The sequence below is a fragment of the Rhinoderma darwinii genome, chromosome 4 (assembly GCF_050947455.1).
Source record: "Rhinoderma darwinii isolate aRhiDar2 chromosome 4, aRhiDar2.hap1, whole genome shotgun sequence".
NCBI classification, from domain to species: Eukaryota; Metazoa; Chordata; class Amphibia; order Anura; family Rhinodermatidae; genus Rhinoderma; species Rhinoderma darwinii.
Genome location: NC_134690.1, coordinates 345066524 through 345093212, shown reverse-complemented (window position 1 = coordinate 345093212; position 26689 = coordinate 345066524). Strand labels below are relative to the sequence as shown.

The following is a 26689-nucleotide window of genomic DNA, read 5'->3' as shown; positions in this document are numbered from 1 at the left end:
ACATGTCGTGAGTTTTAGGGAGGATTTACATGTGCAAAAGGCACTTAACAGCTCCGTGTGTCATCACCATATGATGCGCGGCTGCGTGAGTTTCGCGCAGCCGCCATCATTATGACACTGTAAACAGAAAAGCACGTGGTGCTCTTCTGTTTTCAATCATACTTCTTACTGCTGTTGCGCGAATCACGCGTGTCCCAAGGAAGTGCTTCCGTCTGGTGCGCGTGATTTTCACGCACACATGGACTTTAATGGGCGCCTGATGCGTGAACAGCGCAGAAATATAGGACATGTCGTGCGTTTCACGCAGCGGACACACGCTGTGTGAAAATCATGGACTGTCTGCACGGCCCCATAGGCTAACATAGGTCCGTGCGACGCTCGTGAAAATCACGCGCTTGGCACGGACGTATTACACGCTCGTGTAAATCCTCTCTTACGCAGCGGACACACGCTGCGTGAAAATCACTGACAGTCTGAACGGCCCCATTGACTAACATAGGTCCGTGCGACGCGCTTGAAAATCACGCTCGTTGCACGGACGCATTATACGTTCGTCTGAATAAGCCCTCAGTGTCCCTCTTTGACCGTCTAAAATGTTGTCAGTTATGGTAGCTTTTAAAAAAGGAAAAAAAGCACACACAAAAAACAAAAAAAAACTTCAGCAGATGGACATATATGTAGAAAAACATTCTCTGTTCACATCATGTCTGCATGTGCTCAGCGTCAGGAGTCCTTCCTGATGTATATGCTGACTTGCCCATAGACTTGTATTAGCCAGATGTATGCCAAAAGAGTTTCCTTTTAACAGAGTTTTTTTTTTTTTTTTTTTGAAACTGTATTCAAAAGTGTAGTCAACTATAGGGGATCCCACAACAAAAATATATACCACATTGCTGGAAGTTCATGAAATAAAACTTAATTGAAATGATATATTAAAGAGGAATGGTGCCTACATACAATACTTCAATGGAGGGGTTACAGGGAAATATAATAGAAAAGTTGAAGTGTGGTTGAAACCATCAACACAGTTATAATAGTTATGACAGGATTGCCAATTTCTTACGCATTTTACTTTCAGGCTAGCTGAATTTGGAATATCAATAAAACTACCAATATCAATAAACTACCTGAAAATATGTTTTTTTGAGTAACCCCCTGAGTGGTAAGTGACCCTTCCCTGTTCCTTCTGTCCTATGTGTCAGTCCTCACTGTTCTGATATTTTATTCATAAGCCAGGAGACTCAGGATGCACAAAGAACAGATAACAGGGTTTGAAACTGTACTGCAGTGCATGGATCTGTGAGAGGACAGATACAAAATTTGAATGTGAATGGTTTTAATATATTTTTATTAATAAAATATGTTTATCGTCAGTAAGCTATGCGGTCTTTGGCTGCAACGTCTGACCGCCTTTTTGCCACATACTAGAATTTGTATTGAAATCCTTAAAAGTGTCTGTGGTACAGCAATTAAATCTATGATATCTACAGATACAGAAGAAATGTTGTTGTCGGTGTGCAGTAATGTTTTACAAGAAAACAAAGTGAAGATTGATAGTTTTATAAAATTATTAGTAAAACGGCTGATGGCCCAGAGAATTTGTGACAGCAACACCAGCAACTAACCGAAAACCCCCTCCATTATTATATTTACAAGGTTAGTTCTGTAGAGTTGGAAGGGGTTTTCCTGTCCCAAAAAAATTGATGGTCGATCATCAGGATAGGCCATCAATATCTGATCGGTTGGGGTCTGACTACTGGCACCCCCGCCGATCATCTGTTTTGAAGGGGCCGCAGTGCTCGTACGAGCACTGTTTCCCCTTTACTGATCACACTGTGAATCGCCGACACACTTGTAGCGGTGGCTCACCGTATTAAAGCCTTGTCTCATTGAAGTGAATGAAAGAAGATTGTAATACTGTGAACTACCGCTACAAATGTGTCAGCGATTCACAGTTTGATCAGTAAAGGAAATAAAGGGGAAAGAGCCCCTTCAAAACAGCTGATCGGCTGGGAGTCGGACCTCGACCAATCAGATATTGATGGCCTATCCCGAGGATAGTCCATTATTTTTTCAAGATTGGACAACCCCTTTAAGGCCATGTTCACACACAGCAATTTGTTGCAGATCTTGTTGCAGATTTTTATGCCAAAGCCAGAAGTGGTTTCAAAAGGTAAACATAAAGGAAAATACGTAATACTTCTCTTTCCTCCTTGACCCACTTCTGGCTTTGGCTAAAAAATCGGCAACAAATCGCGACGTGTGAACATAGCCTAAAGAGTAAGTTCACACGTGGCAGATTTATTGAATAAATTCCTGCGACCGAAAATCAGTTCCATTAATATTAATGGAACTTGCAGAAATCCATGAAACACCACCATTCAAATGAATTTAACCGATTTTCAGTTGCAGAAATTTCTGCAACAAATTTGCCACGTCTGAACGAGACGAAAGTCTTAAAGTACAATGGTAGTATTTTCCAAAAGTGATTTTGTTTTACTATATGTGCATGTGAGTGTCATATAAAAACTAAATGTGAAAACAATATATAAACAGAGGAATGAACAAATACACCAAACTGATGGTGGCGTAAGGGCCTGTTCACATCACCATCGGGCTTTGTTTGGGGTTTCTGTTGATCCATTGCGTCAGGGGACCGGAAAGCCGAACAGAAACTATAGCTTCCGTTTGCATTACCATTGATTTTAATGGTAATGCTCCCATTGCAGTTGGTTTCCGTTTGTTTCTGTTCCATAAAGTTTGTTTTTTTCACGGAAACAAAAGTGCTGTCGACTACGCTATTGTTTCCTTGAAAAAAAATGAAATTTAAGGAACGGAGACAAACGAAAACCAACTGAAACAGAAGCATTACCATTGAAATCAATGGTAATGCAAATGAAAGCTATCGTTTCCTTCAGCTTTCTGTTCATCTGTTCCTCTGACGGAATGGCTGAACGAAAACCCCAAACGGAACCCAACACTGATATAAACAGGCCCTAAAGAGTATTTCCATCTAAACTGAAAAAAAATACATAAAATTAAATTACATGTTTTACAAATTATATTCCGGTGTGGTGACAAATAGATTTTTGACTTTTTAACCCTGCAACCACAACTCCTGACCCTGACCAGTTTTTTCTCCATGTCACAGGTAGGGATAGGGCAGCTAAAGTATCTTTCCAAATTAAGGACACCAAACAAACAACTAGGGGAGATTTATCAGCACGATCATGTAAATTTTTCTTTGGGGAAAAAAAAAATAATTCTACATTTATGCAGTTTACTCACAGGATTTTAAAAAAACAAACAAAAAAAACAAACAAACAACTTTGATATCAAATGTCATGCAACAGTCAAAATCCATAGAATGCCATCTATCCCAAGTACATGCAACTTCCATGATACTTTCATTTGACTGTCAAGTGACAAATATATTTAGAAGAAAGAAATGAGTGAAAAGTAGTGCAAGAGTTAATTGGCGCTGTCCCACAAGAGTCTTTGTGTAGTCCCGGCATAAAGGAGCCATAACTAAAGGGATCACATCAGCAAATAAAGCCACTGTTCTGGAGACCTTTGTACCTTCACGCCAGTTCTACGTAAATGACCTACATCTTAAGTCAGTCGTAAAGTCTCAGTAATTTGCTATAGTGGCATTAATAAACGAGGTTGCCCTGCTTTGACCAATCCTCTATATTAGAACAAACACTATATTGGCACCCTACAAGCCACATGACAAGTTATGTATTTAAGTACCTTTGAGACCAGGGGGCTTGTTCACGAGTGGTGGCAAAAGTGCAACGTTCTTACAACTCGCGAGTGACCTCAATGCTTGGCTCTGGGAAAACGTGCGGGCAACTCGCGATTGTCACACAACCTTTGTTCTCATTGGGAAACACTTTTTATTTCTGTTACCTATATAGCAATATAACATATTATGCAGCACTGTACAGAGGTTGTCCTCACTCACTGTCCCCATTGGGGCTCACAATCTAAATTCCCTATCTATATGTTTTTGAGGGGTGGGAAGAAACCGGAGTGCCTGTAGAATACCCATGCAAATACAGGGATAACATACAAACTCATGCGGCGACATGTGGAACGTAGCACTGCCACGAATTTACCGTAACTCCCGTGTGACCCCTTGTCACCGTTAAGTCGTAGAATTAGTATTCTACATCATATATATGTATTTCATGTAGCTTACTTGAAGCCAGTCACAACTGTAAACTAAGCCATGAGACATAACTGCTCCCATGTGTCTACAACTTAGCTTGCGGCTGCTACCAGATAGTTTTATAGCACATCTGGAATAAATCAAGACATCTAGGCAACATGTGGTTCTCCTGTAGTCAGAGGACAGGACACATTTTTCTTTGACCAGCAGGGGAGGCTGTAACTTGTAGTACCTAATACTAGAAATCAACAATTTGCCATCCAAAGATTGAAAATGATATTGGCAGCAATTACCCTTACCTCTCCCAAATAATAGTGGGTACATCAGCAGGGTGAGAAGGTGCCTCCACAACTGTGCCTGCATCTCTACCATAAAACCAGCAGTCACAATATCCAGCGGCACTGCAGACAATCCTCGGTTTAATTTTGCACAATCCGGTGAAATACTACAACCACATTGCAAAACATCACACAGAGTGGTGCCACAATGGGTCCCTATTGGTGTCCATAAAGTGACAAGTTCAGAAGACCTGATCTGCGACCGGTGCTTCCACAGGACAGTCTTTAGGTAAGCTACAGGTAAGACACAGATCTGCTACCTCCAAGATGTGTGCTTTGGAAATGATAGAGTTAAAAATGTTAAGTCCAGCAGACAATGACAATGGGTATTCAGAGTGGAGTCCTTATTAGAATGTTCTTTTAACCCTTCCCTTTCCAATATAGACAAACTGATGATCACCACAGCAGTAAGGCAACGCTAAGCTGGCCACAGAACTTAAAAGTGCAGAATAGTTCACACAGGTTGCTGTCCAGTCTCCTGCCAGCTGGTGCACAATATTAGAGTGGGTTTTGCTGCAGACAGTGTCCAATGCCCATGTTATTCCAGTGACTGACGTGTGTTTGGGTCCAGACTACGACATAGGTCCCCTGCTGCAGTCCTTATCCAGATGCCTGCACTGCAGAATGAGTGAGCAGAGCCTGTGACGTGCGCACTGCAGCCTCCTCTCATTATTATTGCCTGTGGAGGCTGCATACCAACTCAACCAAGCAGCCAGAGGTGGAGTTTGCAGATGGGGGAGGGCTGAACTGGGAAACTGGGCACTTTTCTTGTGTTTATTTTCTATGCCGGAGTCACTATTGTCTGGAAAGCTAGGTCACTATAGCCTGAGACAAGAAATAACATTTCTATTACATCTTACTAACATTGCGTTGACTATTATTGCATTTGCAACCACCTTAAATTCAAGACATTTGTACTCAGTTATTCTGCATTCTTCACCCCCTCCAAAACCTTTGTAGTATTCCCCCCTCCCTCATACCAGCTGGTCTGAATTTGGAATGCAACAGGAAAACTTTCACTATTTAGTACCCAGGAGTGAAAAGTGGAGGAAACCGTACCACACATGATGAACTCAAAAAGAATCAAAACAGAAGAAAGAGAAGCAACAAGGTAACAAAACCCACAACAGATACATATAAACACAATAAAAAAACAAAAAAACTTTTTTTCTGTGCTAGCATATAGAAAGAGTCTGGGTGTCTAGAAGACATGATCTACCTAATACACCAGAGAAAAGAAAAAGTTATAACTCAAAAAGTGGTAGTGTCACCACACACAAAACACTGATGTACTGTAATGACTGTTAGGCCATGTTCAGACGTGGCAGAATTTTTCCCCTGAAAACGTTGCTGCAGATTTGTTGCAAATTTGCAGCAACATTTTCATATTTGACAGGTAATTCAGACTAGTGGATATCACAGAAGGCTTGCTGGAGATTTCAGCCTTTGCAATGCAAAGGCTGAAATCCGCAGTGAAATTCCGCTGCTTCTCTGCAACATAATGAGCATGCTGCGGAGGGAAAATTCTACACCGCAGCCTAAATTCCTCACAGTTATTTTCTGCCACGTCTGAACTAAATTTCTTAAAAATGTATAGAAACAAATGTAAAAAACGTCTGCTGCAGAATTCCACAGCGGACTGTCCACAGCGGGATTCAACAGCAATTCCGCCACGTCTGAATGTGCCCTAAGACTGGATTCACACATCGTGTATTTGTAGCAGATCTTGGTGCAGATTTTGATGCAGATTTTTTAGCCAAAGCTACCAGGAGGTAGGAGAAGTATAAGCTCTTCCTTTATATTTCCCATTCTTTTGGAAACATCTGTAGGCTTTGTCTCAAAAATTTGCAACAGATACGCGATGTGTGAATCCAGCCTTAGAACAACAGCAAAGCACATATTATTCATTTTACAGCCTAAGTAAATCCAGGCATGTTGCATTGTGAAAGTGAAGTCTCCCAAAATAAGCATAAATAATGGGTAACAGGCAGGGGGTGTGAAGGTCAGCATCTCGGGGTACGTCCGCTGGATGTACATTTTACATTTCTTGAAAAGGCTTCTTCTGGGGCACATACAACGACGAATAATCTGTTCTTTGCCTTAGAGCTTATTCAGACGAACGGGATATACGTCCGTGCAACGCGCGTGATTTTCACATGCGTCGCACGGACCTATATTAGTCTATGGGGCCGTGCAGACAGTTGTGTGATTTTTACGCAGCGTGAGTCCGCTGCGAAAAACTCACGACATGTCCGTCCTTTGTGCGTATTTTGCGCATGCCACACGGGGAAGCACTTCCGTGGGACCCGCGTGATTCGCGCAACAGGTGTAAAACTATGAATGAAAACAGAAAAGCACCACGTGCTTTTCTGTTTACAAACATCCAAACGGAGTGTCATAATGATGGCGGCTGCGCGAAAATCACGCAGCCGCGCATCATACGGGGCTGACACACGGAGCTGTTAAGTGCCTTTTGCGCACGCAAAATGCCACGTTTTTTGCGTGCGCTCTTGTGAATCCGGCCTTACTAGAACTTGCTTTTTGCTGCATATACTGCTGACAATCGGATGTTTATGGGCAGATGCTGGGAGAAATAAGGATTGGGCATGTTGGATTTTAACATACTTGAACCTTTGTTAGGGTATGTTCACACTACAGCGTCCGTAACGGCCGAAATTACGTGGCTGTTTTCAGGAGAAAACAGCCCCGTCATTTCAGCCGTAACGGCATGTGCAGGCGCTTGAACGCCGCGTCCATTACGGACGTAATTGGCGCTGCTTTTCATTGGAGTCAATGAATAACGGCTCCAATTATGTCCCAAGAAGTGACAGGACACTTCTTTGGCGCGGGCGTCTATTTACGCGCCGTCTTTTGACAGCGACGCGTAAATATATGCCTCGTGTGAACAGACAAACGTCAGCCCATTGCTTTCAATGGGCAGATGTTTGCCAACGCTATTGAGGCGCATTTTCGGACGTAATTCGAGGCGTAAAATGCCCGAATTACGTCCGTAAATAGGCCGTGTGAACATACCCTTATGCTGGAAGATAAGTTGCTGTCAGAAGTGTCAGGCAGCGGTTTGTCTGCCTTTTCCCTATTGACTAAACACACAGTGGGCCTGAACCAAGCGTGCATGTTTATGGGGAGGTTGGGGGAGTTGGCTTGCCTGGTATCATGATGGCAGCAGCAAAAATTTGTAGGGAAAACCAGACACTTTCAACTGAGATGTATGTCAGATATCCAGAAGATGACGTTATTAAGAACAGGGCTCATCCACAAACGCATATTATGGCTTCGTAAACCTCTGAGTTGTATGGAACAGTAATACGGGTCTAAAGACTTCTATGGGCGCCTATATCATTTTTTCTATTGAATCCACATATACTGTTGAAATCTGTATGAATTTGATAGAAAAAAAAATGCATTGGATGCCATACCACAGAACTATTCTGCTCTAGAATAATTGCTTCTGGGAGAGAATATCTCCTTAATCCAGTGCACCATACAGCGGCACATGGAGTACCTATAGAGGAATGGCTCAGCAGTGTGCAAGAGGCTTTACAATACTTACAACATGCCAGACTAGAAAAAGAATCACTTTAAAGACTTCATAGAAGTATTGCCACAAGAGTCATTTTGTTATAAACTGTACATACTGGGAAAGTGACAGCTGCTAGTGAGTTGTCGTAAAAATGACAACCACCGTGACTGCAGATCCAGTTATCACTTCTGAAAAAATGTCAGCTGCAACAGAAAACAAAAATGACAATAACTCAATTCATGAACTTTGCCTACTGCTTTAACCTCTGATTTACTAAACTATGGCCATTAAAAAGGCTATACTCAAATACCATTTAAAATATGTGTTTGCCCCAAAAAAGGTGAGTTCAGAACCTACAAAGCTTTTGGGTATCTTGCCCTCTAATCCATGACATGAGTCTTTTCTAATGCAAAGCCATAATGCATACAGTGATGTCAAAGGACGGGGATATTCCACTCAGTAAAGCTACATATCATAAATCATGCTAACAGTGGTGTGACAGTAATAGGATGATACGCAGTGATGTCACAGTACAGAGATAATGCACCCAATGATGTCACAGTGCAGGTGTTACGCACAAAGCGATGTGACAGCAGAATATCACAGTAGCAGGAGAATGTATAGTGATGTCACAGTGCAGGTGTTACGCACAAAGCGATGTGACAGCAGAATATCACAGTAGCAGGAGAATGTATAGTGATGTCACAGTGCAGGTGTTACGCACAAAGCGATGTGACAGCAGAATATCACAGTAGCAGGAGAATGTATAGTGATGTCACAGTGCAGGTGTTATGCACAAAGCGATGTGACAGCAGAATATCACAGTAGCAGAAGAATGTATAGTGATGTCACAGTGCAGGTGTTATGCACAAAGCGATGTGACAGCAGAATATCACAGTAGCAGAAGAATGTATAGTGATGTCACAGCACAGGGATAATGTCCCCAGTGATATCACCGTACAAAGATTAAGCACGCAATGATATCACAGTACAGGCATATCTCAAAAAATTACAACACAGGCAAAAATGAACACCATGATATCACAGCGCAGGAATAATGCACATAAATATGTCATAGTACAGACGTTATATGAATAATAACAACGCAGCATAGAAATAATGCAAAATAAGTGATGCCACAGTTATAGGAATAATTCACAAGAACTGAAAAGGAACTGGCAGAATGTTAAGGGGTTTTCCAATCTTTTGGAAGTTTACCTTTTTATTTCCACAAATTCACATTCACTAGACTAGCAATTATTACCCAAAATATATTTACTACAAATATTTTTAATTGTAACTTTTATTTACACCCCTATGTAACGTGTAAGAATTTGACGTAACCACATAAGGTGTCATGTATTGTGTGCATGGAATGTGTCACCACCAGCAAGGACTAGAACAGAGAAACCTGAATTGAAGTTTGTGGAAGCAAATGGCAGACAAGGTCAAGGGGAGATGAAGTAACGTGATGGGGAACCTCTTATAGGACTAGGCTATGTTCACACGGGGTATTTTGCAGGAGGAATATCTGCCTCAAAATTCCGTTTGGAACTTTGAGGCAGATTTTCCTCTCCCCGCACGCCGATTTTCTCTGAGTTTTTCGCGCCGTTTTTCGCCCGCGGCCATTGAGCGCCGCGGGCATAAAACAGCGCGAAATACGCTTTCTCTGCCTCCCATTGAAGTCAATGGGAGGTCAGAGGCGGAAGCGACCGAAGATAGGGCATGTCGCTTCTTTTTCCCGCGAGGCAGTTTAACTGCTCGCGGGAAAAAGACGCCAACGCCTCCCATTGAAATCAATGGGAGGCATTTTCGGGCCGTTTTTGCCGAGTTTTGCGACGCGGTTTCCGCGTCAAAAAACTCGGCAAAATACCCAGTGTGAACATAGCCTTACACTGACACATACTATGAGAATTTTTAATTATTTATACACTTATGAAAATTCTAAAAAATATGCATTCAACTAAGCCATAAATAAATAAATAATTTTAACCCCTTAACGACCAGGCCTTTTTTGGCCCTAATGACCTATGATTATTTTTCTTTCTTTCACTGTCACATTCCAAGAGTCATAACTTTTTTATTTTTCCGTCGACATAGCCTTATAAGGGCTTGTTTTTTGAGGGACAAATTCTATTTTTCAATTGCAACATTTTTGGATGCATATAATATATTGATTACATTTTATTAACTTTATTTTAGGGAAGGAATTGAAAATAAACAGCTATTCCAGCATTGTTTTTCTCGTTATAAATTTACGCTGTTCGGTATGCAGTGTAAATAAAATGTTACCTTCATTCAATGGGTCGGCTTGATTACGGGGATACCAAATATGTATAGGTTTTATATGTTTTCCTACGTTTGCACAATAAAAACCTTTTTTTGAAAAAAATTACTTGTTTTTGCATCGCCGCATTCCCAGAGCCGTAAATTTCTTTATTTTTCCATCGATGTAGCCATAAGTGGGCTTTGGTTTTTGCGGGACAAGGTGTAGTTTTTATTGGTACTATTTTTGTGTACATGGAGCTTATTAATTAACTTTTATTTTATTTTTTATGGGGGAAATGGGAAAAAAATGAATTTTGCCATTGTTTTTTGTCCATGCCTCTTTTAATACACGACAATATCTTGCTGGCCTTTGAAGCAGCTGATTGACATTGCATGCTGTTATTTAGTTTATGATTTACAAGTACACCGAGATCCTTCTCAACAAGTGAATACCCCAGTGTAGCTCCCCCTAGGACATATGATGCATGCAGGTTGTTGATACCCAGATGCATAACTTTAAATTTATCTACATTAAACTTCATTTGTCAACTGGATGCCCAAACACTTAGTTTGTTTAAATCTGCTTGTAAATCACGAACATCTTCCATAGACTGAACAATACTACATAGCTTGGTGTCATCTGTAAAAATAGAAATAGTTCCATTAATCCCACCCTCTATATCATTAATAAATAAGTTGAATAATAGTGATCCCAGCACGGAACCCTGGGGAACACCACTTATAACCGGGGACCATTCAGAGTAGGAATCATTGACCACAACTCTCTGGATACGGTCCTTGAGCCAATTCTTAATCCAATTACAAACTATACTATCTAAACCTATAGTCCTTAATTTACCCATTAGACGTCTATGAGGGACCGTGTCAAATGCCTTTGCAAAGTCCAAAAACACTATATCCACAGCGGCCCCCTGTCTAGGCTTCTGCTCACCTCTTCATAAAAACATATCAGGTTACTTTGACAACTTCTGTCCTTAGTAAAACCGTGCTGGCTGTCACTTATAATACTATTTTTTGTCACATAATCCTGTATATAGTCCCTCAATAGCCCCTCAAACATTTTCCCCACGATGGATGTTAAGCTTACTGGTCTATAATTACCCGGGGAAGACCTAGAGCCCGTTTTGAAAATAGGTACCACATTTTCCCTGTGCCAGTCCCTTGGCACTATACCAGTCACTAGAGAATCTCTAAATATTATGAAGAGGGGGACTGAAATAACTGAACTAAGCTCTTTAAGAACTCTAGGGTGTAACCCATCTGGTCCCGGGCTTTTATTTTAGTTAATTTAGCTTGGACCATATCTACATTCATCCAAGTCAGTATATCAACTGATATATTAACAACACTGGCACCGGCTATATCAGCTGCTCTTTCTTCTGTTGTATATACAGAGCTAAAGAACCCATTTAGTAACTCTGCCTTCTCTTGATCCCCTGTGACCAACTCCCCATTACCACTATCTAAGGGTCCTACATGTTCAGACCTTGGCTTTTTTGCATTTATAGACTTGAAGAATTTTTGGGGAATTGTTTTACTATCCTTGGCCACCTGCCTTTCATTTTGTATTTTTGCTAATTTTATTACATTTTTATTACGCTCTTTATAATTTAAAAAGGCTACAGATGTACCCTCACATTTGTATTTTTCAAATGCCCTTTTTTTGTAATCAAATGGAAAGGGAAGGGAAAGAAATGGGAAAAAGAAGGGCAAGAAGATCACCTGATCTATTATATTGAATTATTAAAATTCAGTAAAATTACCGGCTTAGGTATAATATACGGGAACTAGCTCCTGCTTGTGACAGATATGTAGGGGTTAAAAAAAGGACATGCAGTCTACCCGTTTCCATAACCAGCCAAGGAAAACCAACAGCCGCAGTCTGATATTTCAGGATGGGAAGGTCCATGGCTATTGGTCCATTCCCATTCTAAAAATACCAGCCTGAGGCCACCACTGGAGCGGCCAATCACATCAGATGGGCCTCTCCTGATGGTTCCTAGCTCCTCCTGATACCCCCGGTGCGTTGAGTACCTGGGTAATAGATGGAGGGATTAGTGTCAGCCAAAGGTAGACATAGCTGACACTAAGACCCAGCGATAGTAATGGAGAAGTGTCAGTCAAACACCTCCATTACTAGTGATGTTATACAGTGAAAAAAAAAAGTTTATTGAAATAAACACTCTCCCACTACAGCCTTCTTTGATTATTTTATTTGTAAAAAGTGAATCTCACAACAATCCGACGTAGAACTAGACACGGAAACCTGTAAAAAAAAAACACAGACAATAAAATATATGACAGCATACAAATATAAGCTGATTCCTGATGTCCCCGGCGCTCTCAGGGAGGATGTTCCTGTCCAGCAGAGGAAGAGGCAGAAGAGATGAATACCGCCAGTGGCGTAGCTATAGGGGTCGCAGTTGCGACCGGGCCCCTAAGCCTGGAATGGAAGAGTCGGTGCGGAGGACTCCAGGTAAGCTGCAGTCTGGAATGTAATGTATTGTGATGTAATGTGTTGTGTTGTAACTTGTAATGTCTTGTAATGTATTGTGCTGTATTGTGCTGTTTGCGGTGGAGAGGGGGGGGGCGTTAAATCACAGCCCCCACCCCTCCTCTCTCCACCGCAAACTGCACAATCCAACACAATACAGTATAGCACACATGAGTGTATGAGAGCGGGGCTGCGGCTGTGTAAAACAGTCACTGCCCCGCTCCTGAGTCCTGACAAGTGCGTGCCTTCAGGATGATGCGATGCGGCCGGTGCTGCACTAATGATCTGCGGCACTGAAGACAGAACATGGCGGGCGCTCTACAAAACACCCCCATGTTCTGTCTTCAGTGCCTGAACCGCCGCTCATTAGTGCAGCGCCGGCCGCATCACCTCATGCTGACCGCGTGCGCACTTCCTGTCAGGAGCTGGGCAATGACTGTATTACACAGCCGCAGCACCGCTCTATAACGGCGGAGATCAGAGAAACCTCTCATCTCCGCCGCTATTCCCCTGAATGCTGCGATCACAGCAGACTGTAGCATTCAAGAGGAAGTGAGAAGGGGGGAATGCCCCTTGGATCGCGTCACAGGGAATTCCTGTGACACGATCGAGGGCCATACCATATACCTGTATGGGCAGACAGCCCAGGGTCCATTGAAGGACCCCAGGGCTGTCTTACCATATTTCCTGTTAGGGCATACTTAGGTATGTCCTAAAAACTGTCTGTGTACTATCAGTACACAGGCTAATGTACTGGCATATATCGGATATATGCCAGTACATTAAAGTTTAAAAATAAAGTAAAAACAAAGTAATGTTAAATAAAAAAAATACACATTCACCTTTTTTACAATAAACATTAAAATAAGTCTCAATACATAAAACATACACACATTCAGTATTGGCGCGGCCGTAATAACCTGCACAACAATTTTTTTGCATCATTTATGATGTGTGCGCTGTAAAAAAATAAAATAAAAACTGCTTTCTATCACTTATTGTGGGGCACGAGGTGTGATGAATTTAACCTCCATGTGCCTCACATTCAGGGCTCATTTACACGAGCGTGTTATACGTCCGTGCGACGCGCGTGATTTTCACGCGCGTCGCAGGGACCTATATTAGTCTATGGGGCCATGCAGACAGGTGCGTGATTTTCACGCAGCGTATGTCCGCTGCGTGAAACGCACGACATGTCCTATATTTGTGCGCTGTTCGCGCATCACGCACCCATTGAAGTCAATGGGTGCGTGAAAACCACGCATGTCACACGGAAGCACTTCTGTGGGACGCGCGTGATTCGCGCAACAGCACTGTAAAGGATGAATGAAAACAGAAAAGCACCACGTGCTTTTCTGTTTACAAACATCCAAACGGAGTGTCATTATGATGGCTGCTGCGCGAAAATCACGCAGCCACGCATCATACGCTGATGACACACGGAGCTGTTAAGTGCCTTTTGCGCACGCAAAACGCCGCATTTTTTGCGTGCGCAAAACGCACACACTCGTGTAAACCCGGCCTGATAGTAATTAACCCCATCATGTACCTCACACATTAACCCATTATGACTGAGAAACATGATGGGGTTAATTACTATTAATGTGGGGCACATTCAAAATTCAGCATCACACCACGCGCCTCACATTAGAAAACGAAATAACTTTTTTTTTTTTATTACTGTTCACAAAGTAAACTAAGTATCGGTATCGAAGTCCAAATTTTGGTATCGTGACATCCCTACACTGTGGGTCGCGTCCCCCTGGGGGTTCGTGTGAAGACCTCCGGGGGGTCGCGAGTCACTCACCGAAGTCCCGGTTCCATTCAATCCTGGAGCAAGGAGCTGACATCTCCTTGATCCAGCATACCCTGTGCCCTGAGCGGCTCGACACAGGCTGGCAAGATGGAGCAACATCATTGCACCTGCCTGCGCTGAGTCACTCATAGCACACACCGGAGGAGGCGAAGGATCCTCCACCCGACTTGGGAACGGGGATAGGTAAGTAATTATGCTATTTTTCTATTATGCACATATGGGGGCATTATACTGTATGGGGAGCATTATACGGTATGGGGCTGTTATGGGGGGCATTATACGTTATGGGACATTATACTGTGTGGGGGCAGCTATGGGAGCATTATACTGTGTGGGGGCATTATACTATGGGGGCTGTTGGGCAAGGCGTCTGGGCATAGGCGCGCGCAGGGGTCTGATGATGGTGGTGTTGGGGAGTGGTAGGGGGCCAAAGCTGAATTCTTGCACCCGGGCCTATGAGCCTTTATACCGCACTTTATACCCCTGAATACCGCACTAATGTGATCAGTGCTGGTCTATCCGAGGGCAATGGCAAAGTGGGGGGAAGGCCTCAGGCTCGCAGACAACGCTCTCCGTATGCAGGTCTGAGACAGCAGCGGCCATCTTAAAAACAAGAACATCAGGGAACGGAACGGGGGAACGGAGCCAGAAGCAAACAAGAGAAGGCCACCAGGTAGGTTAAGTATAATTTTGCAGTTTTTAATTATTTCTTATTTTTTTGGACTGGAGGGTGGCTTTAATAGAAAGGGAAGGCCTTAGGCACATTGCGGCTTCTCTACGCAAGAACACTGGTGTAGAAAGGTTGATAAATTCCTCCCTATAAATGAAACCCTGGTATTTACCATTAATCATTGGACGCAAGTCACAAAACTGACAGAATACAAAATCTGCAACTCTACCCTTACAAATCTTCCTCTAGCATCATATGAATGATTTACAGAAATCTCCCTTACTGTTCCTTACATTAGTGAATTATGAAAGACAATGACCATCACCTCATTGTAGTTAAAAAAAAGGCATATTACAGTAAAAATGGCTGGAGTTCTGCTTTCAGGTTGAATGTAAATTACTTGCTTAATCTGTAAATTTCTAAAGTCTCGTAATTTTTTTCATTTTTACAAATTGTCATAAAATGTAATGTCTTTATAAGAAATGAAAGTGGACAATAGCTAATATAAGTAACAAGGTGATTTCCAATTGAAACCTTGGCATCGCCCCACATGCAGTTCCTATTCCTTATTTATGATTGCTTGTCCAATCTTTATATAAGCTTTGAGATATTATATACTATATTAGAATTATAAGGAAATGATATTCCTTTCTATTTGGTGAGAAAACCCCCATTTTACTAAGAGTACATTAATCTTATACCGGTCATAGATGCTAGAATCAGTCTCAAAGACTAAGCTTGGATGACCCGGATCCTCCCCAGTGACTTCCATGTCATTATATTTATTCTATATAGAAATTATATACACTATAAAATACATTCAGAGAGGTTGCTCAGTCTGGTGTTTGGGTCCAGCTGCGACGGCTACCTTTGTGACCCCTATAGCTGCACCACTAATGAATATATTACATTCTATACATTGGTTCATATCTAAATATATGAATAGGCCAGGTTGTTCCACATTATGTTTCAGGTTTAGTAATGTACCCATGGTAATAAAGACAGTGCCAATGTCAATGGCCAACAAAAGCCATTAAAAAAGGATGGCTAAAATTATAAGGGCTTGGCATATTTTATGACATTCCATCTGTCAGTAGGTCTGTTTGGTATAATCTAGGGGAACATTATAGCAGAAAGAACCCATTATATAGCAAAACCATAGGTAACTAACGCCTCATGAGTGTAGCGGAGCTGTGTGTGTGTGGGGGAGGGGGGGTTGCTAGAGCTGCTACATCTCAACCCACATAGGCATATAATATGTTGCTGGGCTGCAACCCCCCTACATAGTCATAGGCTAGGTTCACACTGTCTTTTGCTTGTTCTTTTGGTGAATACACTGAGAAAGTCTACCGATGTATACGTCGAACTTATCCATAGGCTATCAGCTAAATGTATGCCAAAAGAATGTACATTTGGCATATGTTTGGCCAGTATTTTGCAACACTTTACAATACAACTGCATGCAAAGAAAGAAAAACCTACTAGGATAGATTGAACGAAACAGTTTATGCTGTAGCTGCCCATAGCAACCAATCCCAGTGCAGCTTAATTTTTCCAGATCACTTTGAGAAATGAAAGCTTAGCTCCGATTGGTTGCTATGGACAGATTTACTTTCAGTTTTGATAAACGAGGCCTACTTTTTTTTTCAATGAGAATCAACGGCAGATGTATGCAGCTACATTATATGTCCGAAAGTATGTGTACACCTGACTAGCACACCTATATGAGTGTGTTGGACATCCCATTCCAAAACCATGGACGTTAATATGTAGTTGGTGGTCGTTATGTGCCTATAACAGCCTCCACTCTTCTGAGAAGGCTTCCCTCAAGATTTCAGAGTGCGTCTGTGGGAACTTGTGCCCATTCAAGCAAAATAACAATGATATTGGACAAGAAGGCCTGGCTCACAATTTCTAAACAGTAGAGGAGAAAAAACAACACAAAGCGCACATAGTGCATCAAATGATATAGTAAAAAGGCCACAGATAGGTAATCAGTTCTGTTGAGCTGGTTGGTTATGCTAGGAGCACAACATCCTTGAAAGCGTGTTTTAAAATATTGTTGCAGCCTGGGTTCCGATCCAAATCCAAAGGGTCCAGTGGTAAATGGTAATTTGAGAAGTTTGAGGAAAAAAAGGATTTTTCCTGGCTCACAATTTGTTCCGATTCATTCCTAGGGTGTTTGATGTGGTCGAGGTCAGGGTTATGTACAGGCCACTTGAGTTCCTCCACACCAAACTCGTCAAACTATGTCTTTATGTAGATTGCTTTGTGCACTGGGGCACAGTCATGCTGGGACAGAAAAGGGCATTTTCCAAACTGTTCCCTCACAGTTGGAAGCAAACAATTATCTGAAATATCTTTGTATGCTGTAGCATTACCATTACCCTTCACTGGAGTCCTAGTCCAAACCAAGAAAATCCGCCCCAGAATATTATCCCTGCTCCACCAAATTTTACAGGAGGCGCTATGTATTCTGATAGGTAGCGGTTATCTCATTACATGTATTTGTAATGTTCAATACATAGGAAAAACAAAAATGGAATTCAGGAGATGTATTAGAGATTTTCCTTTAACCCCTTCACGACCACCCCACGTAGATTAACGGGTTGCAAAGCTGGTCGTTGTGCCTGCAGCCCGTTAATCCACGTGTGCTCCTAACAGAGCACACAGGCGCTCCCCGCAGCCCGGCATCTACCAGTACAGGCTGCTACTAGCAGCCTTAGTACTGGGGGAAAACATCGGGTCGGATCACAGCGGTGATCCGAACCGATTAACCCCTTAATTGCGGCAGTCAATAGTGACCGCCGCATTTAAGGTTCTTATAGCAACATCGGCACCCCGCTACGCAATTGCGGGGGCCGATTGTTGCGGGGGGCGATTGCTATGGCCAGGGCCGCCATCAGGAATTTCATGGCCCCCTACAGCTAAATTTTCTGGGCCCCCCCTACCGTGGCACCGCCTGTTAACGGTACTCCGTCCAGCACTATATCATGGTACCCAGGGCCGCCATCAGGGGGGGTATTAGGAGTACTGATGTGAGAGGCCCGGCCAAACCTAATTGAAAGGGGGGCCCGGCAAACTGCCGCGACTTGCCTTTAGTAGAAAAAAAACAGGCCCCTACAATGGGGCCCGTTTTTTTCACCAAAAGAATGTCATGAGCTAGGTTAGGCCGGGCCTCTCACATCAGTACCCCTAATACCCCCCCCTGATGGTGGCCCTGGGTAGCATGGGGGCCGTCAAACACCGCCGCCCGTGCGACCGATCACGCGCACCCACAAACTCCCGCGCATGCGCACCGGTGACCGCCTGGAACCGCGCACCGAATTTTGAGGCAGATTTTGACCTGCCCACACTATCTTGCCGCGTTTTTTGCCCGCGGCGATTGAGGACAGCAGACAGAAAACGCAGCGAAAAATGCATTTTCTGCCCCCCATTGATTTCGATGGCAGGTCAGAGGCGGAACCGCGGCAAGAAAGGACGTGCTGCTTTTTCTTTTTTCCGCGACTGGCTCCCATTGATTTCAGATTAAATCAATGGGAGGCGGTTTTGGAAGTTTTTTGGTGCTGATTCTGACGCAGTGTCCGAGTCAATATCAAGGCCCAAAAACTCTGTGAACTGGGCCTTATTGTTAGGGCTTATTCAGACGAACGTGTAATACATCCGTGCAACGCGCGTGATTTTCACGCGCCTCGCACGGACCTATGTTACTCTATGGGGCCGTTCAGACTGTCAGTGATTTTCATGCAGCGTGTGTCCGCGTGTCCGCTGCGTAAAACTCACATGTCCGATATTTGTGCATTGTTCGAGCATCACGCACCCATTGAAGTCAATGGGTGCGTGAAAATCCCACCCAGCACTTCCGCAGCCGTATAAACTATGAATGAAAACAGAAAAGCACCACGTGCTACAAACATACTGAGTGTCATAATGATGGCGGCTGCGCGAAAATCACGCATCATACGCTGCTGACACACGGAGCTGTTATGGACCTTTTGCAAGCGCAAAATGCCACGTTTTTGCGCGCGCAAAAAGCACACGCTGGTGTGAATCCGGCCTTAGTGTAGGAACACACTAGGCATGAACACTGCGGATTTTATGCAACACATTTTATTGTGGAAAATCTGCAGCGTATCACAGTCGCAGCAGAGTGGATGAGATATGAACAAATCTCATCCACACGCTGCAAAAATAATGGACCTGCCGTGTGGCTTTTTGGCTTTTTAAGCCGCAGCGTGTCAATTTATTCTGTGGAATCGCTGCTCCTCTGTTGCGGAAATGCTGCGGTTCTGCCGCAAAAATCACACATGAGAAGAAAAAAAAAGGCACTTTTTTAAATTTATAAAAAAGTTTAGACTTGCCCCGGCCGTAGTCCTGGTGACGCGATCCTCTATTCTTAGCGCAGCCCGGCCTCCTGTCATGACGTTTCATCCCATGTGACTGCTGCAGCAGTCACATGGTCTACAGCGTCATCCCAGGAGGCGGGGCTACGTTCAGATGCGTGATGCGCGAACAATGCACAAATATCGGACATGTCGTGAGTTTTACGCAGCGGACACACGGACACACGCTGCGTGAAAATCACTGACAGTCCGCACGGCCCCATAGAGTAACATAGGTCCGTGCGAGGCGTGTAAAAATCTCGCACGTTGCACGGACGTATTACACGTTCGTCTGAATAAGCCCTAACAATAAGGCCCAGTTCACAGAGTTTTTGGGCCTTGATATTGACTCGGACACTGCGTCAGAATCAGCACCAAACAACTTCCAAAACCGCCTCCCATTGATTTAATCTGAAATCAATGGGAGCCAGTCGCGGAAAAAAGAAAAAGCAGCACGTCCTTTCTTGCCGCGGTTCTGCCTCTGACCTGCCATCGAAATCAATGGGAGGCAGAAAATGCATTTTTCGCTGCGTTTTTTGTCAGCTGTCCTCAATCGCCGCGGGCAAAAAACGCAGCAAAAAAACGCGGCAAGATAGTGTGGGCAGGTCAAAATCTGATTTTTTTTTGCCTGCAAAATACTGTGTGAACAGGGCCATACATGATCAGCACTTTGAGATAATTTACTCACCGTGTCAGAAGAGATGCTCCCACTCCAGTCCTCTTCCGGCGATGTCTTCCAGGCGAGGTCTTCGGTCCAGACGTCCAGGTAAGTTTTGTCCATGTGTGTCCGCGGCTGCGCGCGCTTCGTTCGCGGGTGCGCGCGCGGCCGATCGCGGGTGCGCGCGCGGGCGGTCTCCAGTGCGGGCGTTCGTGGGTGCGCGCTCGCGAGTGCGCACGCGCGGGAGTTTCCTTGTGCGCGCGATCGGGTGCGCGCGCGCGCGGGCGGACGGTTTGACAGCCCCCCATGACGAGGGGAGGGGGCCCGCAGCAGCAGCAGCAGCTCACGACATTCTTTTGGTGAAAAAAACGGACCCCATTGCAGGGGCCCGTTTTTTCCTACCAAAAGAATGTCGCGGCAGTTGCCGGGCCCCCCTTTCAATTAGGTTTGGCCGGGCCCCTCACACCACTACCCCTAATACCCCCCTGATGGCGGCCCTGGCTATGGCAAACGGAAGCCTAACAAAGGCTTCCTATCTGCCATTACGTTAGCCGATTAGGCCCCGCCCGGAGGCGGAGCCTGATCGGCTTGCTGTCAGTGAACAACTGACAGTTCTAATACATTGCACTACATAGGTAGTGCAATGTATTAGAACATCAAACAAACAGTTGGACCTTCAAGTCCCCTAGTGGGACTAAAGAAAAGTGTAAAAAAAAAGTGTAAAAAAAGTAAAAATAAAAGTTGTAAAAATACAATAAAAGTTTCAAATAATAACACAAAACACAATCGCCCTTTTTCCTTTATCAAGTCATTTATTATTGAAAAAAATAATAAAGCCATACATATTTGGTATCGCTGCGACCGTAACGACCTTAACTATAAAAATATTATGTTATTTATTCCGCACAGTGAACGCCGTAAAAAATAAAATAAAAAATACTGACATAATTGCTATTTTTTGGTCACTTTGTCTTCCAAAAATTGAAATAAAAAGTGATCAAAAAGTCGCATGTACCCAAAAATGGTACCTATAAAAACTATAACTCGTCTCGCTAAAAATAAGCCCTCATACACCTCCGTCAACGAAAAAATTAAAACCGTTATGGCTCTCACAACATGGCGACAGAAAAAATCCATTCTCTTTACAAAGGTTATTTTATTGTGCAAAAAGTTGTAAAACATAAAAAAGTTCTATAAATTAGGTATCACCGGAATCGGACTGACCCGCAGAATAAAGGTAACGTGTAATTTATAACGCGTGGTGAATGCTGTATAAAAAGAATTAAAAAAATTATGTCAGAATTGCTGTTTATTGGTCACCTTGCCTCCCAAAAAAAAAAGGATAACATGTGATCAAAAAGTTGCATGTACCCCAAAATGGTACCAATAAAAGCTACAGCTCGTCCCGCAAAAAAAACAGCCCTCATACCACTACGTCTATGAAAAAATAAAATTAGTTAAGGCTCCAATAAGCCAGGAAATAAAAATATGCAGTTGTGCCGGCCCAAGGGAAACATTTCTTCTGTTTCAAGTGGCGAATTATCAAGGCCCCTAAAATTAGGGAACCAGGAAGGGGAGGGCCCAAACATATCTGCTGAAAGCGAGGGTGCTCGTATTATACCAGGACAACACTTCTCAGCAAAATTCCTCAAACTGAAAAGGTGCGGAGTGTGGACCAAAAGGGGGATAAGAAAGGACACAGTTTATCAGTGCGACACCGGCCTGTGCAGAAAGGATTGTGTCACAGCGTAACACACATCTATGGATTATTTTATTGTTTTTGTTTACCCCATTATTATACCACCTGACTATGCCCCTTATATACTCCGCCCGGCTTACATGTACCCCCATATTATAAACGGAAACACCAGTAAGACTCAATACAAGACTACTACAAGCAAAATCCACACTCCAAAAGCCAAATGGCGCTACCTCCCTTCTGAACCCTACAGTGTGCCCAAACAGCAGTTTACTTCCACATATATGGCATCGCCATACCCGGGAGAACCCTTTTAACAATTTTTGGGGTGTGTGTCTCCAGTGGCACAAGCTGGGCGCCACATATTGGCATATCTATAGAAAAAAATCCCATTTTCACTCTGCAACATCGAGTGCACACCAATTTCTGCCAATCACCTGTGGTGTTAATATGCTCACTACACCCCTAAGTGAATACCTTGAGGGGTGTAGTTTCCAAAATGGGGTCACTTCTGGGGGGGATCCACTGTTTTGGTCCCACAGGGACTTTGCAAATGCGACATAGCGCCCAGAAACCAATCCAGCAAAATCTGTACTCCAAAAGCCAAATGGCGCTCCTTCCCTTCTGAGCCCTACTGTGTGCCCAAACAGCAGTTTATGACCACATATGTGGTATTGCCGTACACAGGAGAAGTTGCTTTACAAGTGTTGTGGTGCTTTTTTTCATTTATTTGTTGAGAAAATGAAACATTTTCAGCTAAAACTACGTCTTATTGAAGAAAAAGGATTTTTTTTAATTTTCACTGCCCAATTCTAATAAAATCTATGAAACACCTGTGGGGTCAAAATGCTCACTACACCCCTAGATGAATTCCTCAAGGGGTGTAGTGGGGAGTTTCCACTGTACTGACGCCTTAGGAGCTTTGCAATAGTGACATGGTGTCAAGAAACCAATCCAGCAAAATCTGTGCTCCAAAAGCCAAATGGCGCTCCTTCTCTTCAGATCCCTGCCGTGTGCCCAAACAGCAGTTTATGACCACAAATGGGGTATTGCCGTACTCCAGAGAAGTTGCTTTACAAATGTTGTTTTTTTTTTATTCCTTTATTTGTTGAGAAAATGAAAAATTTTGAGCTAAAGCTACGTCTTATTGGAAAAGAAGTATTTTTTTTATCTTCACTGCCCAATTCTAATAAAATCTATGAAACTCCTGTGGGTTCAAAATGCTCACTACACCCCTAGATGGATTCTTCAAGGGGTGTAGTTTCCTAAATGGAGTCACTTTTTTTGTGTTTTCACTGTTTTGGTCCCTTAGGGGCTTTGCAAATGCGACGTGGTCTCCGCAAACCATTCCTGCTAAATTTGAGCTGCAAAAACCAAATGTCGCTCTTTCCCTTCTAAGCCCTGCCGTGTGTCCAAACAACCGTTTATTACCACATGTGGGGTATTGTTTTACTCGGGAGAAATTGCTTTACAAATGTAGTGGTGCATTTTCTCCTTTTAGCCCTTGTGGAAATTAGAAAAAATTAGCTAAACCTACATTTTCTTTGAAAGAATGTAGATTTTCATTTTCACGGCCTACTTCCAATAATTTCTCCAAAAAACCTGCGGGGTCAAAATGCTCACTATACCCCTAGATAATTTCCTCAAGGGGTATAGTTTACGAAATGGGGTCACTTTTGGGAGACCCCAAAATCCTCTAAGTGTTCCTTTGTTTCTGAGGCCTGTGCTGCAGTCAATAAGTGCACTAGGGCCACATGTGGGGTATTTCTAAAAACTGCAGAACCTGGGCAATAGATATTGAGTTGTGTTTCTCTGGTAAAACTTTCTGTGTTACAAAAAAAATAGATGAAAAATTAATTTCTGCAAAAAAAAAAAAGAAATTTGAAAATTTCACATCTACTTTGCCTTAATTCCTGTGAAACATCTAAAGGGTTAAGAAACTTTCTAAATGCTGTTTTGAATACTTTGAGGGGTGAAGTTTTTAAAATGGGGTGACTTATCGAGGGTTTCTAATATATAAGGCCCTAAAATCCACTTCACAACTGAACTGGCCCCTATAAAAATAGCCTTTTGAAATTTTCTTGAAAATGTGAGAAATTGCTGCTAAAGTTCTATGCCTTCTGATGTCATAGAAAAATAAAAGGATGTTCAAAAAACAATGCCAATCTAAAGTAGACATGTGGGGGATGTTAATTAGCAACAATTTTGTGTGGTATTACCATCTGTCTTACAAGCAGATACATATAAATTTAGAAAAATGCTAATTTTTGCAATTTTTCGCTAAATTTTGGTGTTTTTCACAATTAAATACTTAATGTATCGAGCAAATTTTGCCAGTAACATAAAGTCCAATGTGTCACGAGAAAACAATCTCAGAATCGCTTGGATAGGTAAAAGCATTCCGAAGTTATTACCACATAAAGTGAAACATGTCAGATTTGAAAAAATTGGCTGCGTCCTGAAGGCCAAAACAGGCTGTGTCCTGAAGGGGTTAAATGTCTCCATCTCCAATCTATTGCATACCGCCATGGAGGAGTTAATAAAGCCGCCTGTGTTCCCTTGGTAACCTGGGACGCTAAGACGTCCGACTAATGCTATTGGTGGCTCAGTGACAGGGGGTTGGCACTGATCACGGGCGACATTTCTGATGTCGTGGACTATGATTTGATGCTTGCCCTGATGATTCGGATACTATGGGCAGGATTAGGAATGTTTATACTCTGTGTTCTCCCGGCGCATGAGCGGCCACATATCAGTGTCCTTTGCACACTGGGAGATACGATACAGTACTCTCCAGTACTGTCCGCCAGTTCACGTTCTATTGTGACATACACACAGTGGGTCACGTATTATAGTACATAACAGTATTGCCCGGTGAAATCTAATGAAAAAATGTCTGTGACCCCTGAGGACTCACTCGTTACACCAACTGGGTGCAGAAACGCATAAGGACACACTATGCTAGATAGTTGCAATCTCTAGTGGCAGTTTGTATCAGTTACTTTATGAATTGGCGCAGGTTTATATAATATACAAATTGAGCTTTTGCTCTCTCGTTTTTCTATACTCTCATCAGTCTGATACATATTGCTTTTGCCTGATACCAGATATATATTGGCACATTAGCCCATTTTAGTGTGATACTTAATAATATTTTTAATTGTTCATTCAGGTAGTTACTTTACGGTAGCAGTTTACTGCCACTCACCAAACCCAGACTCGTCCATCAGACTGTCAGCTAGTGAAGTGACACTCCAGCAAACACGTTTCCACTGCTTTAGATATTAGCGGCACCATACTATACTCCTCTCCAGCCAATGCTTGGCATTGTGATCTTGGGCTTGTGTACAGCTGCTCGACTATGGAAACCCATTTACCGAAGCTCCCATTGCACAGTTCTTATGCTGATGTCACTTCCAGAGGAAGTTTGGAACTCTGTAGTGAGTGATGCAACAGAGGATAGGTGATATTAACGTGCCACATGATTCAACACTCGGTGACCTGGTTTACGTGGTCAACCGCTTCGTTAAGGCGCTGTTGTTACTCCTACTCGTTTATACTTCACAATAATTTCACTAAACCAGGGCAGCTCTAGCAGATCAGAAATGTCACAAACTGATTTGTGGCAAAGGTGGTATCCTATGACACTTCCACATTTAAAGTCACTGAGCTCTTCAGTACAATCCATACTACTAATGTTTGGCTATGGAGATTGCATGGCTGTGCGCTTAATTCTATGCACCAGTTTGCAATGAATGTGGCTGAAACCCCTTAGTGACCAGGCCCGCTTTGAATGTAACCCCTTAACGACTTGTCACGTACATTTACATTGTTGCAGCTAATGACTTAGCGCAACTTCACGTAACTGCATGTGACAGTGATGGAGCGGACTCAGAAGCAGAGGCTGTGCCATGACCATCGGGTGTCAGCTGTATGTTACAGCTGATACCCTGCTGTAACGACCAGAACAGGAGCTAGCCTCTAATCTGGCTAATTAACCCCTTAGATGTTGCTGTCAAAAGCGACCGCAGCATCTAGGTGGTTACTAGCCGATCGGCACCCCCCGCGACTCGTTAGTGCTATGGCAACCGGAGGCCTAACAATGGCCCCCTGCACTGCCAAGAACGGAGGCCGATTAGGCTCGCCCGGAGGCGTTACCGAATAGGCTTGCTGTGTGACACTGACAGCTCTAATACACTGTACTAGCTTGGTAGTGCAATGTATTAGAATAGAGATCAGTGATGGAGGCCTTCAAGTCCCCTAGTGGGACAAAAAAAAGTTAATAAAAATGTTGTACAAAAGAATAAAAATGAAAGTTTCAAGTTAAAATAACAACCGCCTTTTTCTTTTTTTACCATGCTAAGTCTTTTGTTATAGGAAAAAATGTAAACCATTAACCCCTTCCTGGACGTACTATTAGGTCATGGTAACTGTATCGTTCGCGCTCCATGACCTAATAGTACGTCACGGGAGGAACGGCAATTTCGGCCGTCTTCCCGACACATACAGGAGCTGTGACAGCTGCTGTCTCGTACAGCAGTTGCCGCAGCTCCTATAGTGGGGATCGATTGCTGTGTCCCCACTGATTAACCCCTTAAAAGCCACGTTCAATAGTGATCGCGGCTTTT

The 26689-nt window shown here is 43.1% G+C and overlaps 1 protein-coding gene across 2 annotated transcripts in view; it reads right to left on the bottom strand.

Annotated features, from left to right (window-relative positions):
* MERTK (MER proto-oncogene, tyrosine kinase) overlaps positions 1-25479 on the bottom strand; it is a 130766-nt gene extending 105287 nt beyond the window's left edge. The window contains exon 1 of one of the 2 annotated variants that reach the window (XM_075862899.1): positions 25270-25479. In XM_075862899.1, coding sequence (XP_075719014.1) covers positions 25270-25288 — 19 coding nt within the window. In that variant the 5' untranslated portion in view covers positions 25289-25479. Of the gene's footprint in view, positions 1-4473; positions 5301-25269 lie in introns of those variants that run through there. The other variant, XM_075862898.1, reaches the window with a different exon arrangement.
* Between the last annotated feature and the right edge of the window lie 1210 nt (positions 25480-26689).